Source organism: Filicampus tigris, chromosome 11 (genome assembly GCF_054856515.1).
Source record: "Filicampus tigris isolate MCC_2025a chromosome 11, RoL_Ftig_1.0, whole genome shotgun sequence".
Classification (NCBI taxonomy): domain Eukaryota; kingdom Metazoa; phylum Chordata; class Actinopteri; order Syngnathiformes; family Syngnathidae; genus Filicampus; species Filicampus tigris.
The window spans coordinates 7,499,687-7,518,086 of record NC_141227.1 but is presented as its reverse complement, the minus strand read 5'-3'; the positions used below and the strand labels follow the sequence as shown (position 1 = coordinate 7,518,086).

Here is an 18,400-nt window from a genome sequence, read left to right as displayed (position 1 = left end):
TTTGAACAAAACATTTGTTCTTGTATTTTTTTTACAAAACCTCAAACTTAAAAACAAAACACTGACGAACATCCACTATATAATTGACATGAAAAAACAGCGGGGCAATGGGGAGAAACAAAAGGGGAAAATGCACGTCCGTGAGTGCTGAACTGCGAATATGCAGGTCGACTGTAGTTTAAAGTTGTAATATCACCAATCACCACTAGATGGCAGACATGTCTTAGTTGCACTTACACCGGGTCTTACACTTCACGATACTACAACGTGAGTCGGCCTAATAATTTGGTGGATTTAGAATGATATGCAGGACAAACATAGCACCTCAATAATATCAACATTTTGAGTGAATTATTTTTTGAGAAAGAAATGTACAAAATTAGTCCAGTATGTTTCAGATATATTGGTACCATTTTTTTAATTTTCTTAGAAATAATTTATTGGCCATAGCTAACATTGGACATCTAAGGTGACACGTCTAATAAAATACGTTTTTGCTGTGATGGTTGAAAATTCTCTAGTTCCCTTGACTTGAGAGAAACATTAGTGGTGGCATACTCCTTATACTACACAGTAACTCTTAACTTCAAAGGGATGAGTGACAGCTGGAATGATGTCTGATTATGTAAATAACTGCTCCTCAAGGGAAAATGTGGTAAAAGAGATGGGGGTGAGGGGGGAGAGATTGGAGCATCACGGATAGTTAACATCAAGATGATGGGGAGCAACAGTACACGATTTATAGTAGAGGAGTCTGCTGAAAAGCATAACAGGCCCTATGAGAGAGCTTTTATGACTTCAAACTCAGCAAGATGGAGCACACTCAAAAGCCTTCTCATATTTGGTGTAGGCTTGGAGATTATTCCTTGAAATCTAATTGGAACCATGCAGAGTTATATAGAAAAACAATGACCTGTACAATTTAAGACAGTTAGTGATTAATATATCTTAAGCTTGGTGAAAATCTGTTTTTTTAAATAGTAGATAATAGGGTACAACGCATCGAAATAGTGTATGTGCTCATTTAATTGTCAGCATCGCCACTAATCACCCACTATATCTTTTCATTGTGATGTTCTTGGAGAAAGCACCCATTCTAAAATTTTGACATATTTAATTACCTATAATTTCCAGCCTGGTTCAAACTCTCTTATTAACCTAATTACTTACAACCAATAGCCTTTACTAAATCTCTTGAAATAGATGCACCCAGATAACGTTCACTAAAGTGTTAGTCAACCCCCCAAATTTGCAAATGGCAACTGACACACTGCAGTAAATCAAGCTGTCATCCCCTTCAGAGCAAAGTAACACCACAAGGATTTGTTGATGCTCCTGACATTAGGCTTATTGAAAGGACAGCTGTGCAAGAAGGGTGACAAGACTCCAAGAAATGTTGTTCGTGGGGATTAAAAATAGATCAAGCAGGAAAACACAGCTTCTGCCTGCATATATGTGAAACCCTCAAATGGCACCAGTAAGTCTTAGCTGTGGCGCTTACTCAAAATCAAAATTGTCAGGACTGTCACTTTATGACATCGAACGGCTCTCAAATCCACAAACAGCAGCAGACTCCCACTGCAACATGTTATGTACAATCGCTGGCCGCTACATTAGGTACACATTCACAATATAAAAATCGAGAGCCTTACAATCTAATATTAATGCTCAATTCTGATTGATCTCTCGAAGAGGTATTAGTTTAACAATATCATGTGATTATAGTTGCCGGTGATATAAAACTGCACTGCATTATACTGACAGCTGGTCGAAAAAAAAGTACTGTAATAAGACCCATTAATTAACTTATACCTCCTGTGTTTGACATCATTAGATTGAGAAGGTGTATCTAATGAATCTAATGAAGTTTGGTTGTGAGTGTAAATACCATAGACACAAACATAGACACAAACATAGGTTGATACGACATGCCGCTTTTGAGCTGTGTGCTTACGGCGATGCTAAGCTACTAGGGGCAAAGGCATCAGTACATTCCGTGTTTCTGGATGTCAAGAAAACCGAAATAACTAAAATGCCGGCACATTGTGCTGCATACAGGTGCATACGATGCCATGCAATTACAATACGCGCGAATAACCTTTCACGGGATAAAAATATCTTGTGTAGGATTTTTCTTTACAAATGTTCTATATTGATAGTAGACTACACGTTTGACATTGACAAAAGAAGTAAACTTAATGAAAACTGATTGAGAACTAGAAATGAGCAAGTTCTGCTTTTTACTGTGTTCATTATGAATTTGTTTCATTACTCGGTTTTGTATGACTTTTTACTCCGTGTACAGCACTTTGTACAGCGGCGGTTGTCTTAAAGTGCTTTATAAATACAGTTGAGTTGAATTAATTTGATTTTTAATTTGCTTTGCCTTTGTTGGGAACATCACCCCTGTCAACATGGCCTCCACACAGGCACACGATTTAGCCAACACGCCTGTGGCTAATACAGAATGTTTTCTGTTCTGACTGATGTTGTTAGCGATGGGCCAAATTGTGCTGAGGCTCCGACGTATGTGTTGATCAATCCAGGAAGGAATTTCTGAAATGTGATTGAAAGTGTGATTCATTATCGGAAAACACTGTCACTGATGACGTTTGAAGCCTCTCTGTTTTGAGAAATGGTTCAAATGTAGGTGCTGGGGACTACCCTCTTCTGCTTGACATGAGCAATAACAATGAGACTAGGGTGGTCCAGAGCAGTGTTTTGTTATTGTACTTCTGTAATTGTCACAGATTGGCCATGACAAACACTTTGTTCAAGCATAACGGTGTTCATACAGTATATGCACTTGGCACCAGGACATGCTCGACCGCAGTACGATGATCGAATTTGTGGTTGTGTCGTCACACTTGCGCACACGTCTTAGACGCTCTGGTGAAGAAAGGGGTGGAGCTAATACCTGTATTCCGTATTCCTCTGTCGTCATGGCCGTCTGATGTCATCCACTTCTTCAAAACAAGTCCCCTTGAGCTTTGGGAAGAGGGAAAAAAAGTATACACAACCAGGTCCGGTGAGTAAAGAGTTCCCATTTTTCCATCATGGAGATGTTCTTCGCGGCCAGGAACTGTTAAATGCTCAGGGCATTGTGAGTATGTAGACATGTTGTCAAGGCAAAGCATCCACAAGTTTTCCTCCCTTTTCATTAAGTGAAGCAAACGTGGTCTTCGCGGACATGCCAGTTGATCGTCGGCCCACAATGAGGCGGGACAGTTGTATAAAAGCACCGAATCGCAAACCCCAAACCAGACCAGATTTCTTTAACCAAAGGGTACATGTCAAACATGAGGAACAAATACAAAATGAATGTCATCTGAAAGGGATAAGAAGTAGAGAAAATAGAATGCTTTCATGAAAATTACTCTAACAGATGAAACCTTTAAAACATGTTTTTTCTTTTATTCATGTTAAAGCTTCAGCGTTCTCACTTCCCATTTCTTGCAGTGAGGCAAACCTGAAGGTGAAGTGACACATCACAGCCAGGGAAGCCATTTCCTTACTCGAGCCAGCTACTTTCAACTGTGACCAAACTTTTCTTTCCTCACATTCTTTGACATTTCCAGAAGCAACACTTCCCACATCTGTATTATTCATACATGTCACCCTGTCATCCACACAAATTTGTAAATAACCTTTAATATTTCATGCGCTTTGTACTGAAACACTTAATAATTTATCATTTTTCCTCACGCAATATAAGTGTAGACCAGCTGACGTTACACTGTTTCTTCTTTTTGTGTGTGGTGACACAGCTGACCATAAGCAGATGCCTTATAAAGATTGCAAAGAAAAGGAAGAAAAACACCCCCTTCACTTGAGAGAATAGGACTTGTGTGCTATCATCCATTTTTCTGCTGACCAAAGCTGTATTAGTGCTGCATAGCCCTGCTTCGTACTAATAATGCACGAATACTTTCCAGAGAGATAAGAAGTGTAGTGTTTATAAGTGAACATGTCCTACTTCACCACCCATTCATATGCTATGCACGCCACATCGTGATTAGAGGTAGTAGATGTCCAAGAGAGGTATGAATGTATGCTGATGACTTCAGTCTTTCTCCGTGTTTATGATTTTGCTATTCATGGCACACATTTATGCAGAGCACTCAAGTGAGATTTGCTAGGGTAGCAGAGGCTGCTCGTAAGCTGGCGAGCTTCTTTTCATGTTTTGTAACACCCTACACAAACTGGGAATCTCGTGGAATCTTGGCTTCGCCAATTAAGAGTGCTGCAGGGTTTAGGGGAAGTTGCACATTCAGCAGATGGGAATCTGCGATGGAAATAAATGTATCCTACAAGTCAACTCATGCAACACCACAACCAAGCCTTAAAGCAAGTGAGACACATCTGCTCTAATGGAATCAGAATAAGTTAAAGTAAGAGGGCAAATGTGACAAAAGCGGCATCTGCTGAGTGTGCTTGAGAGCGAAGGGTAGAGCACTTATGGCTGTTTTCAAAGACTCAGTTGCCCCTCAAATTAGCTATGATGAACTCTGAGCCATTCCATAAAGCCATTCGTAGCCCATCTTTGCTGTTTTGATGTTACGCTCTCATGTTTCCATTATTCGTTACAAGCAGCAACGGAAGATGGAACTGTGGTATTTCATCCTTCTCCTGCAGCCGTCTCTGACATTCATTGTCATTTCACTTTGCTGTTATCAGTGATGCTCATGCTAATGTGTACGAAAGCAGTTGTGTGTGTATGTGACTGCATAGTGATTAAATGGCACCTGGCCTGTTTGGTAGCAAGCAGAGGCAAAGGATAGAGCTGAAGTGGTGGCCACTTTGATAAATCAGGAAACTTCTGTCAAATACGCTTGGCCTATGTTTGCTGTTTGTGTCAGCACTGTTCCCACTGATGACAAACTGCACACACTGCTGTTTTAGTGGGTCACTATAATCACAAGAACACAATGTTTCTTTTCATCATGGAATATGAGAGCTTTAGTAATGAGCCCAGAGTGAGCCAATGGCTGGAAAACACATTTCCTTTTTGTTTCCTTTTTGTTTCCTTTCAAATAAAATACTGTATAAATCCAATGAAATCCAACTGGAAGACAAGGTTAGTTTGATCCTGTTGGATCTTCTAAAAACAAAAATGACAACAACGACTGGCTTGTCGGAAACGCTACAGTAAGCCATTTAAAATGATAGCCGGACCGGCCTCTAGGCGATTACTATTTGGTCCAGCCGGACAAAGTGGCGGATAGACAGACGGTGGAAAATGGACCGGCAAATTTTAGTAAAATGCCCAGCTGTGCTGAAAACAAAAGCTGTTAGTTCAAAAGAACAAACTCTTTTTAGGACCAAAAAATGCATCTGATTTTAATATCGAAAATTTAGGAGGGTCTGCCCACACAAAAATGCTTTCGAATATGTTTTGTTTTTCATTATTTCAGTATTGCGTCCAATGGTAGTCTGCATCTGGTTCTAGAGTGGCTAAATCCCAAAAGGGCTTTGGGGTGTCGCCATGTGGACCTCCAGTATGCAAATTTATGAAACACTCACACTCTCTTGAGCTGGCGCTAATGTGGCAACAAAGCTTAGCTCAGCTTGTGGACGTTAGGTGAGAGGTGATTGGTTGTTGCCTGAGCCCTCAACACGTGATGTCATTTTCAGTCGACAGCATGTGGCAAAATAGATTTTAAGACCTTTCATGAGCTTTTAAAAAAACCCATTGTGATTTAGTATGTTGGATTTAGGTACATGAGTTCCAATAAACTTAACAACAATAATACAGAATAAAATCACAGATCAAGCAAACATCATCTTATTTGAAAATACAGTGAAACTGTTAAAAAAGTCTTTTGTGAATAGAAAATCCTAAAAGTTTGTAATGCCATGTAACGCAGCATTAAAATCGTGTTAATACACTATTAAAAATGTTTGCATTTTTTGTCACATTAAGTCATCTTCACCTATTTCCTGTATGTATAGGTCTTCTTGCCCCATAGTTTTCATATTACAACCTCCAAATTAGTCAAGGAATAGAGTATTGGAGCACATGCTTTTTCCCCATTACTGAATAATCAAACAGTACAGTTAACATATCACATTAAAAAGTCATTACATACATTTGGTGGACTCACTGACTGTACTGTATGCAATGACTTTCAGTGAGCATTTAAGTGAAGAATGACAAAGGGGAAGTCAACCCCAAAATTTCCTTTATAATAATAATATGTTCTCAGCCCCCCTGCTAGTCCAAACAAGGCATTCTGATTAATATAACATTTGTGGAAAATGAGTTAAACAGAAAAATCAACCCATTTTTATATATCTCAAGGGGCAGCCATTTTGCCACTTGCTGTCAACTGAAAATAACATCACAGTTGCTCAGGGCTCAGGTAGTGACCAACCACGGCTCACCTGTTTTCTGAAGCTGGGCTGTGATTGGTCGATACCCGAGCCTTGCGCAGCTGTGATGACATTTTCAATCAACAGCAAGTGGCAAAATAGCCGCCCCCAGAGACTTTTGCTCCTTAATTCATATTCCACAAACGCAATATTAATCAGAACACCGTGTTTAGACAAATGGGGCTATATAGAACATGTTATTGTAAAGACAATTTGGGGTTGACATCCGCTTTAACTAATCTGAAAAGGTCTCAAGAGTGTTTTCAAAAGTATGTAAGTTTTGGAACAGAGTGCTTATCTAATTCAGTTTTCATGACCATGACTGATTCTTTTAGATTTGCTTTTCAAGCAAATGTCATGTGCACATATCGGTCTTCTACTCTGAGGTTTTTTTGCCTGGTCACTTTCTTCTCAATAAACTGTGCTTGCAGTTGTACTGACAGCCAAGATGCACGATGGAAGCCACGTCCGACTGTATTTTGGTCTCTTTTTGATGACACTAAGCCAGACAAATGGTTTTCCTAAAAATGTCCCTCCAGAAATACAAAATAGATGGCAATAATTTTTCAACATTCAACAACTTACTTGAATGGTTCAAAAAAGGCCAGGTTCATTATGTAATAACTAAAATATAAATTCCAACACACAATAAGCACATGCACGGTCTTTGTTTGCAGGGGGAAGGATGTTGGCCATGATGTGGACTTTATTGTCACAACACATGAGGTGGGGAAGGAGGAATATGTGCTACGCCACATTATCGATTGTTTCAAAAAACAAGTAAGTATATGACTTCTTGCTCTTTTGGTGCCAATTTTCTAAAATTGCAAAATAGTTCAAAATGAACATTTTTCCAATTTGATTATTATTAATGGTGTTGAGCCACTAGCATATCTCAGTTTTGCAGTGCGTATGGGTATAAAAATGAACATAATGAATTTAAATACATTTATCAAGCAACATTTAAGTGGGGCGATGTGAGTGTGAATGGTTGTTCTTCACTATGTGATTGAGATCACAAGCTCAGCTGGGATAGGCTCCAGCTCACCCATTGACCCTGATGAGAACAAACGGGGTAGAAAATGAATCAATTTAACAAAAAAAGAAAAAAAATGGAAAAAAGCTTCTTGACACAGGTACCAAAATGTACAACAAATTGCTGTCATGCTACAAAAGAATACCCTCAAGGCCAGTAAGAAAACATGAAATGATGGAAGACCATAATATTTTTATTGTCCGTTTAACATGTGCGTGCTGAATTGGTAATGAAACATCCATCCATCCATTATCCATACCGCTTATCCTCACAAGGGTCGAGGGCGTGCTGGAGCCTATCCCAGCTGTCTTCGGGCAGTAGGCGGGGGACACCCTGAATTGGTTGCCAGCCAATCGCAGGGCACAAAGAGACAAACAAACATCCGCACTCACATTCACACCTAGGGGCAATTTAGAGTGTCCAATCAACTTACCATGCATGTTTTTGGAATGTGGGAGGAAACAGGAGTACCCGGAGAAAACCCACGCAGGCACGGGGAAAACATGCAAACTCCACACAGGGAGCCCGGAGCCGGGATCGAACCCACGACCTCTGAACTGTGAGGCGGACGTGCTAACCAGTCGAGCACCGTGCCGCCCGTAAACAAACATAAGTAACTTAATTTATTTTACTGTTCGGGATCATACGTTTCTGTATTTAAGAATAAAATAAAATAGATTCACCAGTGCAGGTATAGCTGATAATCAGCTGATACATATTATTAACAGGGCTCTCACCATTTGCAGCCACTTGTTCCCTGCAGGCAAAGCAGGTGAGCTAAAGTAATGAAAAGCACACAGTATGTGAACAGTAGTTGTGAACATTGAAGGGAGATGGTGACTTAAACAGGTAGGGCAGATGTTAAAACAAATCCTAGGTGGCCAGGAAAACTAAGCGAGATAGGGCTGCTAACTTTTCTCTCAGCAGGCAGAAAAGGGATGGAGCCGGCCTGGTTAGCAACCACCAGGACGAGAGAGAGTGATTAAATGACATAACAAAATTTGACTCCCGGCTGCGTAAACTTGTCATTGAGAATCGTGTCCCTGAGGACTCAAGCACATCCACTCAGCTAATGCTAAGGACAGTTGTCCAACTTGTGGGGAGTTAGAAATGTCCTTGCAAAACAAATGTCATCATCATTTTCCTGCTGATTTTTAAAGCATAACTCAGGGGCAGAGGCAATGTCAGTGCCAGATTCACTAGCAGACAAATGAGTCACTGAGCATTGCTTCCGTTCATCTATCATCAGCGTCCTTCAATACCGTGCAGTGTTGCTCTCCAAAGGCTGAGCCCTGTTTGCATTGCCTGCCATAATAATACAATTCTGCTTTATTGTTATGCATTTGTGCCGACTGAATGCAGTTAGATATTCAAGTGTTCTACCTCTGGTTGGATAAGTGATTCAGATTAAATCAAATCTGAGCAGACTACTTGGACTGGCCTTCAAAAGCTCTTGGCCAAAACAAGCTAATCGGCAGCTTCCCGGCAGGTTTTTGAAGTTTCCTTTCAGTGAGTCAGTCAAATTACAAGATGAGATCACAGTTCTATGCTTCCCTCACAACATTATGTACAAAGTATGTGCTGAGAATGTTGGCTGTTGTGCTATGATCTCATGCTGTTATCTTTAAAAAAAAAAAGGCTGCAGGTAGATAAAAACATGGAAATAAACATTCAGATTCCAATCGTCCCCACCGCTCCCCCACAACTCACAGGAAAAGCTATTGGGGAAAGATTATCTTTGCATCTGCATCATTCTCTGTAATTCCCTCTCTAAACTCTCTGGAATCAGCTTACGCTCAGATGTTTTCTGACTTACCTGCTGCTTGGGAGATGATTACAGACCGCCATTGGGCTAAACAGTCCACTGCAATACTGAGACGACAACTTCGTGACATCCTGTTTTTTTAAAAATGGATTTTTGAGCATATGTGTGTCAAACAGAAAGATCAAGACAGGAATAAAATCAGAGTGACTACACTTGATATATGTATGCTGGAGGGTCCCAAACTAAAGCGAGCTTGAATTAAATGTGTTCCGGTACCTAATGGTCCATGAGACTGTCACCAGAACCATTAATGCTTTTCTCCAAAGGCATCAATATGACTGAAGGCCAAAAGTAATGTAGTGACAACAGGGAGTGAAAAATGGCCCAAGTGGCCTTCATTTGTAAGATCATAGGAAGAACAGTCCTTCTTGCACAACTAGTCTTGAAACGTATCTGTTTGACAGAAAGATTCTCGCTGTAGTTTAGGTCTTTTATGCTGCACTTCTTGTCACTGACTACTCTGCGCAACACAAAGGGAACTTAAAGAATCATTTTCCCTACCTACTGGAAGGTGAATGGTTATCTGTAATTGCAGAGCGAGAGAAAGCAATCCACGGGAGCACTCGAGGGTGACACTTGGAAATTTGACCCGCAGCTGCACAACAAATGAGTTTCTCACCATGGGTAATGAGGAGGTTTAATAGTGAGAGTAGGGGCTGAATTTCTTTGCATGTTTTTCTGTTCCTCAGTGAATTTTCACATTATTTTTGATCTCGGGAAATATAGAAGGTGGAGGCTGTGTAAGGTTGGCATATTTGATTCCATTCAGGGGATGTAGATGCATTCCAAACATTTTTTTGGGATAAGACGAACTATCAGATGGACTGACGTGCCTATTTTGTTGTGAGTGCTAAATTGCAGTGCAACCTCTAAAGTGAGCCTGAGGCTGTACTATTTTCATGACAAATATGCCCCTAACGTTGCACAGAGCGTTTGGGTGGGTCTTGCCAGTTTTGCAAACATCAAATGATCAACATTTGATTTCTTTTTGGACCAGCCATGAAAAGGTTAGAGATAAAAGAAGATGGAAGAATAATATTTTACATTGCAGTGTGTTACGTAATTGTGACTGTGATTCAAAGCATTGCTTGTGGTCTAATGTAGATTATTTTATTGTTTTCACATTGTGTATTTCACTGTAAAAAAAACAACCTTTAGAATCGACCCAGTAAATGTAGCTTAACAATTTTCAGCCACTTTAATTGGGTGTATTTTAATTTTTTATTTTGGGTAAAGAATACCTTAATTCAAAAGCTATGACATACTTACATATATTGAATAAAGTTTATGTCACCTTTATTAAATTCCACGACTACATTATTCATTAATGTTGAGGTAAACATACTCATGATTTTTAGTACAAATACTCCTCTCAATTAATAATTATTACTCAAACTTAAACAAAAATATGGGTGAAATGGTGAATGGGCTTTCACTCATGTAGTGCTTCTCAACCTTGTATTGGTAATGAAAGCTCTTTAACAGGGATCTCATTAATTAATCTAAATTAAAACAAAAGATTTTTAACCCTTTCATGCATTAATTATGATTTAATGTAATTATTTTAAAAAAAAATATATATATATATTTATATATTAATACATTAAATATATTTTTTAGATTAATTAATATAGGCGAAAGCAACTTTTAAATAGCTGTCCACTGTAGTGACCACTTTGCATGAAAGGGTTAAGGTACTCTTAAGCTAAAATATATTATTTACATTTACCCAATTAGAGTGTCTGAAAACTGTTACCCTACATTTATTGGGTAGATTCGATAAGGTGTGTTTCATGGTGTGCACTGTGAAAAGAGTGGTAAATATAAGCCATGAAAGACATTTTAATTTACCTGATGACTAATGCTGTAAATGAATGATAAAATAAAGGGCTGCTTGTACCTACACTATCTATTTTATATCAGTAAGAAACATCTATAAAAATGTAGTAAAATATACCTCGACTTTAAAAAAACAACTGTAGAATCTACTCAATATATATTTACCACTCTTACTCATTCTCTTTTATATTTATTAATTATTTCCTTTGATCAAATCATTTGCCAAGTTTGAATGAATCAGGTCAACCAGTGTACAGATTGCTCTTGATGTTAGACATGCCACTGTGTTGAAATTGCACCAAGCATGACGTAAGCATACACCAGGTGGAAGAATCACTGGCGTCTTTGAGTTCCATCCATCCAGCCATTATCGATACCGCTTATCCTCACAAGGGTCGCGGGGCGTGCAGTAGCCTATCCCAGCTGTCTTCGGGCAGTAGGCGGGGTACACCCTGAACTGGTTGCCAGCCAATCGCAGGGCACACAGAGGCAAACATCCGCACTCACAATCATACCTAGGGTCAGTTTAGAGAGTCCAATCAACTCACCATGCATGTTTTTGGAAACGTGGGAGGAAACCGGAGTTCCCGGAGAAAACCCACGCAGGCACAGGGAGAACATGCAAACTCCACACAGGGAGGCCGGAGCCAGGATTGAACCGACGACCTCTGAACTGTGAGGCGGACGTGCTAGCCAGTCGATTACCGTGCCGCCATCTTTGAGTTCCATAAAAATCAATTCTACGCTGATCATTTTTGTCTGTTGCCATCCTTTACTACATGTACTCCTCTCTCTTACATGATCCACGTTGAGTCTCCTAATTCTTTTGTACTCATTCAATTCATTCACACCTATTTTCAGTATTTTCATTCCTCCACTATACTGGCATGGCATCTTATTTGGCAGAGATTCCCATTATCGAAGAAGAGGAGCTGTTTTTCCATAGATCAGGCTTCAATTATCTTCCATAGCTGAATGTAGTCTTGCCTGACTCTTTTGTTTTCATATAATAAGCTAAGATAAGTTACAGCAACACTTCATCATCAACTGTCATGTCAGTTTTTGTTGACAAAAGCGGTAGTGTTTTCACAAACGTCAACCACAGTTCTAATGCGCGCCAGCGCGTAGTGTCGCGAAAATCTCAGCTCCCGCCGGCCTGCAAGTTGGACTGAATTACATTTCTATTTCCAGTGGCTGTGTGAAAGATGAATAGCGATGAGGTAATGAATCTAATTTTGTTTAAACAATACTTTTGTTTTTTTGTTTGCTTTGGGGCTTCTGCCTTGACACCAGTAATAGCACGTAGACGTTCGAATCGACTTCCGTCCTTATAGCGAAAGGAGGAAGTGAGTATGCCGTAAAGCAATTCAGGACATTCGTATTTATTGTGTGCCAGGGTTGCTCCCATCCTCCTCAAAGTTGCTTGGTGCCAGTAAAAATGATACATACCCCCCCAGGGCATGACAAAAGTCCCATTCATACTACTTGTAAGTAAGTCAATGTTTCATCAAAAGAGTTGTGAATTTTTTTTATTAAGGTCAAATTCTTGCCCAGTGCTTCTTTAAGCTAATAATGTTCAAAGTGTTCTTACTTAGTTTTAACTTGGCTCTGCCCCCTATTCTCAATTATTGCAATAGTTGCAATTCGTTAGGTTTTTTAAACTTAATTTAACCGATCCATTGTCAAATAGGAAGGAATGAAAGAAAGAGGAACTAATCAACTTTCAAGGTCATGATTGAGATTATGAATATGTGATACAATTTGCAATGTAAAATAAATCAAAGCTAACTCCTGAGGTATGACCATAATTGACATTTCTTTTTTTAGAGTACTTTTATCTTCCTCAATTTTTCCTCATTGTCAATCTTATAACCTTACACTTAACATTTAACATCTCTCTCTCTCTTTCTCTCTCTCACTCGGTCTCCCCCCCCCCCTCTCTCTTGTGTTAGTCATGAAAGATTAGTTTGCATGCAGAGTCTTCATAAGAATGCCTAAAAATCCAATCACCAACAAAGCCTATGATCGTGGTAATAAAAACAAACATAATAATAACACACAACATAGAGTTAGGAAATCATTTTGTATCAGGTCACATTGAAAATAAATAGACAATTGTGGCTGCTATAGTAATTACAATTACGACTGAGGATCATGCAATGTCCTTAAATAATGTCAATAAGAAATAGAGGAAGGTTAAAATGAAATAACCCAAAGCAGTGCAACAATCTACCATACTTTTATTATACTGTATACTTGGTGTAGACTTGGGTCATTTAATTAGTGGCACCTTTGGCACCAGAGAGTAACAGTGGAATTAAACTATCTTCCCAAATTTATAAACGTAGTCTCCTTTATGATTGCATCTATGCTGGGCATAGTCAACATGAAAGGGTCACGCTTCCTTTCAACGCCAACTGCAATCTTTGCAGCATTTAATGATAAAACTAAGGTCATCATCAGCATGCTGTAATTAAAGAAAAAAATGCCCTGAAGTAATTTAAATGCAATCACTGCCTGTGAACCAGACGAGAAGCAAAGAAGCTTATTTTATCGGCATAGAGAGGAATTTAGGAATTATTAACAACAGAGGGAATGAAAGTGGAGAAGAAAGTGGGAGCATGCATTGAACCTTCGGGAATGTATGAAGGGTGAAAGTCTAAATTAACATCCTGAACTCTATTAGAGAGGCTGTTAGATAAACAAGCCAACGGATGACCCCAATAGAATCTACAATTCATATTAAGAGGGAATGATCCACAAAGCCAGATGCTTTCATTAGGTGCATGAATATTGCTGCATACTTTTTTGGGTGTCTCAGTGCTTATAAAGTCCATCCAGTTTCTTTCAGCACACCCACAGCCACAAAACCAATATTATGTTCCTAAAATAGTAATGTCGTGTCTTTCTTGTAACACACATTACAGTGGGGAAAAAAAGCAAGAGAATGTTGCGCTTATTAACAACAACTACAGCAGTAGTAGCTGTAATTTTGTTAGAATTAAATTTGCTTTGTTTATAAATGTTAGTAAAATGTTAATGATTGTGTAGTCTTGCAGTTTCGACCAAAAATGGGTATAGGGTCAAATGAATCAACAGCTCAGACCATTTTACACTTACCTTGCCACTTAAGATAAACACAAGAAAATAGCCCATGCTGTTGGAGCATTTATTCTTAAAGCTGGTACCTCACTGAGTGGCACTCAAATCCTTATGTGGGTAGTCAACATCGAGGATTTATGTAAATGTTTTTCATTTTTGTTTTTGTCAATTAATATAATACATGAGCTTTTGAGGTTTATAATAAATGTTATTTTGGTATTACCGCTCCTCTGTACAGAAGAAGGAAGGTCGAAAGTCATTCGGGAATTGTACTTTACTTTATTATGAAATACTTAGGGAACTATATATATTTTTATATTTCCCTCAAAAAATACTTCCATCCATCCATTTTCTGTACCGCTTCTCCTCACAAGGGTCGCGGGGCGTGCTGGAGCCTAACCCAGCTGTCTTTGGGCAGTAGGCGGGGGACACCCTGAACTGGTTGCCAGCCAATCGCAGGGCACACAGAGACAAACATCCGCACTCACAATCACACCTAGGGGCAATTTAGAGTATCCAATTAACTTACCATGCATGTTTTTGGAATGTGGGAGGAAACCGGAGTGCCCGCAGAAAACCCACGCAGGCACGGGGAGAACATGCAAACTCCACACAGGGAGGCCGGAGCCGGGATCGAACCCACGACCTCTGAACTGTGAGGCGGATGTGCTAACCAGTCGACCACCGTGCCGCCTCAAAAAATACTTATTATATTTAAAAAAAAACTAAAACTACTACTAAAACTAACAAAATGAAACAAAAACCAAGCACCCCCCCCTCCAAAAAAATGAAATAAAAACCAAAAAACCTGCTCTAAAAACTAATTAAACTAACTGAATATAAAAAAAAAGTCAAAACAAAATAAAAACGAACTATAATGAAAAATCCAAAACTATTACAAGCCTGACTCCATGATTTTGCTGTGGCACACAAGGGTAGCCAAGGGTAGCAAACAGACTCTCATACTGTTGCTGAACTTCAGTTAGGCTTTGTGTTTATATAATGTGCCCTCCAAATCACTCACCACAATGTAGTCAGCAGATACCAGCTAGCCTAGCATATAATTCTTCTTTTTCTACTCCTTCTTCTTCCCTGTTTGTATTTTCCGGCAATTTGGTTGCCCCGTGGCACCATGTGGATACTTATGTCAGTACGGGTAAAAAGCCAGACTTTTGGTTTGAGGAACAAGACTCTTGGCAGTGGAAAGATCCTTAAAAAGGCAATCAACCAAAACACATGTCTCTCAAGAATATGTTCTCTGCAGGCCCACTAGTTGAAACAAGGCATTCTGATAGATATTGCATTTGTTGAATAAGAGTTAATCCACCAGTTTTTAGTCATCTCTGGCATCAAATGACATCACAGATGCTCAGGGCACAGATAACGACCAAATACAGCTAACCTGTTTTCTGAAGCTGAGTCATGATTGGTCATTATCTGTACCCTGAGCATCTGTGATGTCATTTTCAGTCTACAGTAGTGACAAAATGGCCGGCCCTGAGGTGGATTTTGCCGCTTAACTCATATTGCACAAAAGCAATATTCATCAGAATGCCGTGTTTCAATTAGTGAGACCGCATAGAACATATTCTTGAAAAAAAAAATGCTTGGGTTGACTTCTTCTTTAAGTGTTCACCTAAACACTACAAGAACAATGACTGATTTAATGTGTGGCGCCACTCACATTTTAAACATCAATTAAGAAATAAAGAGTCATTGCCTTCCAATTGGTAACCGGCCAGTCAGCCTAACAATGTCAATAAGGGTAGTTGTTTGACTTCACCCTGGAATGATATTCTGTAAATGACAGAGCCCATATTGAAACAGACAATTCGTTCATGCTCACATTCACACCACCTGAACCACTACACTGTCATTTACTTCTATTTATCTATCAATTTTCTATACCAACTGTCCTATTTAGGATTAATCCCATCTGACTTCAAGCGAGATTACAAGGAACATGCAAACAAACAACCATATACACTTGCATACACACACCTCTTTTGTCCGTTTCAATTCAACATTCATGTTTTTGAAATATGGGAGGAAGTTGACATTCCTGAAGAAAACACACGCAACTAAATCTCCAGCACGCTGCCCCTTTTAAATACCATAGGTTGAATACAAATTAGATTTTGGATGAGTGTGCATACACTTCTGAATTAGACACCTCAAAAAGTGTAAACCAAGACATGCTTGAACTTTATAAAAAGATTAGCACAAATACAACTGCCACAAAGTCACGCAAGATCAAAGATTTATTTCCCGGCTGACCACATCGTTTTCTAAAACAGCAGCCAAAATGTACACATTTCTACTTGAAGTTGTTGACCTTTACTATCAAAGTACTTTTTTACTCTTCTTTGGAATTTGACGAAAATGCAAACTGTCTACTGAGCATCCCGTTTGTTGTGCTTTGCCAAGGTCTGCCAAGCTGAACAACTTCAAGGTATAACATTGTTAAGGCTTCTCATGTGTTACCAACAACTAATCTCATCAGTGTAATTGAACAAACTATAATGCCTAAATATCCTGTCATCTAAATCTAATGTGTCAATGATGGTTGGCATCATACAGTATCTTAAGATAAATTATTTGATATAAAAGGCTTTTACAAATGAAATTTATAAAAGATGGACTTTTTTGTCCATCACCACAAGGAGAAAGGTGTTATTATTAGATCAAGCATCGTTGGTAAGAGGAAAAAACATTTCTGACCTGACTTCTCTGTATAATAAATTGTTGTATGGCTAGAATGAAAGTAACTCAACACCATTGCAAAATGAAAGGGATCGGTAGATAAATTTAGAGACATCAGTGACACGCACAGTAATCTCCCTCTGCATGTACCACACCATGCATCTGCTACACATCAAAGTTAATTGAGAGTGAATAACTGTATCATACAAGTTATACATCCGTCCATTTCCTATACCATTTATCCTGTTCAGAGTTGCAAGTAACTGGAGCCGATCGATCTGATTTCCAGCAAAAGACACACTGTAGTGTGCACTTGAATGACAGTAATAACATTGTTTATACTATTAATAAATGTTTCACAAAGGTAACTGGTTGACCTTTTGAAAGATTTATATTAGAGAACAAAATGATTACAAACAGATCAGATATTAACATGGATTGGAAGGGTTTGATGCTGCATTCTACAAATGGGGAAACTTTAAGTCTGCATATTCTGATCCTCATATAATGTTAATTTAGGCAGTCATGAATTAATTTGTTTTAGATAAAATGTGATTTTCTCCCCCACTTTTCCTGTCAAAGTAGACTGCAAACATAACCTAAAAAACAAAACAACAAGAACACATACAGTATGTTGGTATTATGTCCAGAATATTATTTACAGCCCCCAGAAACAGAAAGTATTTTAAATGAATAACATAGCAAACAGTTGGTGACTGATGTTAAGGATCATCTTGTCCCTATAACATTTATACCTTAAGTAATACCTAGATTTTGTGATTTACTTTCTGACCGAATCTGCTCTCCCTTTTTCCTTTAGGGCATTCTTCTTTACTCTGATTACCAGGCCTCTACTTTTCACATGTCAAAGCTGCCTTGCCAGAGGTTTGAGGCAATGGACTATTATGCAAAATGTTTCCTGATCTTGCGATTGGAGGCCAGCCAGGTGGACGGAGGTCTCAGCTGTGCTGAGGGGGACAACAGGGGATGGAGGGCAGTGCGTGTGGACTTGGTATCGCCACCGATGGATCGTTACGCCTTTGCTCTCCTAGGATGGACCGGCTCCACGGTAGGTTACAAACAAAAAAAGAAAACTAACAGGAAAAAGAAACAGGAGTTAAACTAACAAAAACTGAATGACACAAAATCCAGAGCAATAAGCACTTTTTTGAAAAATGTTTGGGCCTATATTTTAAAAAGCAACTGCGCCTTTTCTTTGTGACGATACTTTGCTGGCATGACAATAAGCATGTGTACCTGCATATTGTCAACCCAAACATATTTTTTTCAAGAATATGTTCGATGTAAGCCCACTGGTTGAAACAAGGCATTCTGATAAATATTGCGTTTGTGGAATAAGACTTAATCCACTCGATTTTAGCCATCTCAGGGGGCGGCCATTTTGTCACTTCTGTCGCCTGAAAATGACATCACAACTTCTCAGGGCGCAGGTAACGAACAATCATGGCTCAGATTCAGAAAACAGGTATGCCGTGATTGGTTTTCAGTCGATAGAAGTGACA

The 18,400-nt window shown here is 39.1% G+C and overlaps 1 protein-coding gene across 1 annotated transcript in view; it reads left to right on the top strand.

The window, feature by feature from the left end:
- dntt (deoxynucleotidyltransferase, terminal) overlaps positions 1 to 18,400 on the top strand; it is an 81,121-nt gene that overhangs the window by 25,464 nt on the left and 37,257 nt on the right. The window contains exons 8-9 of the mRNA XM_086045154.1: positions 7,050 to 7,152; positions 17,698 to 17,946. Of these exons, the coding sequence (XP_085901280.1) occupies positions 7,050 to 7,152; positions 17,698 to 17,946 (352 nt within the window). The remainder of the gene's footprint in view (positions 1 to 7,049; positions 7,153 to 17,697; positions 17,947 to 18,400) is intronic.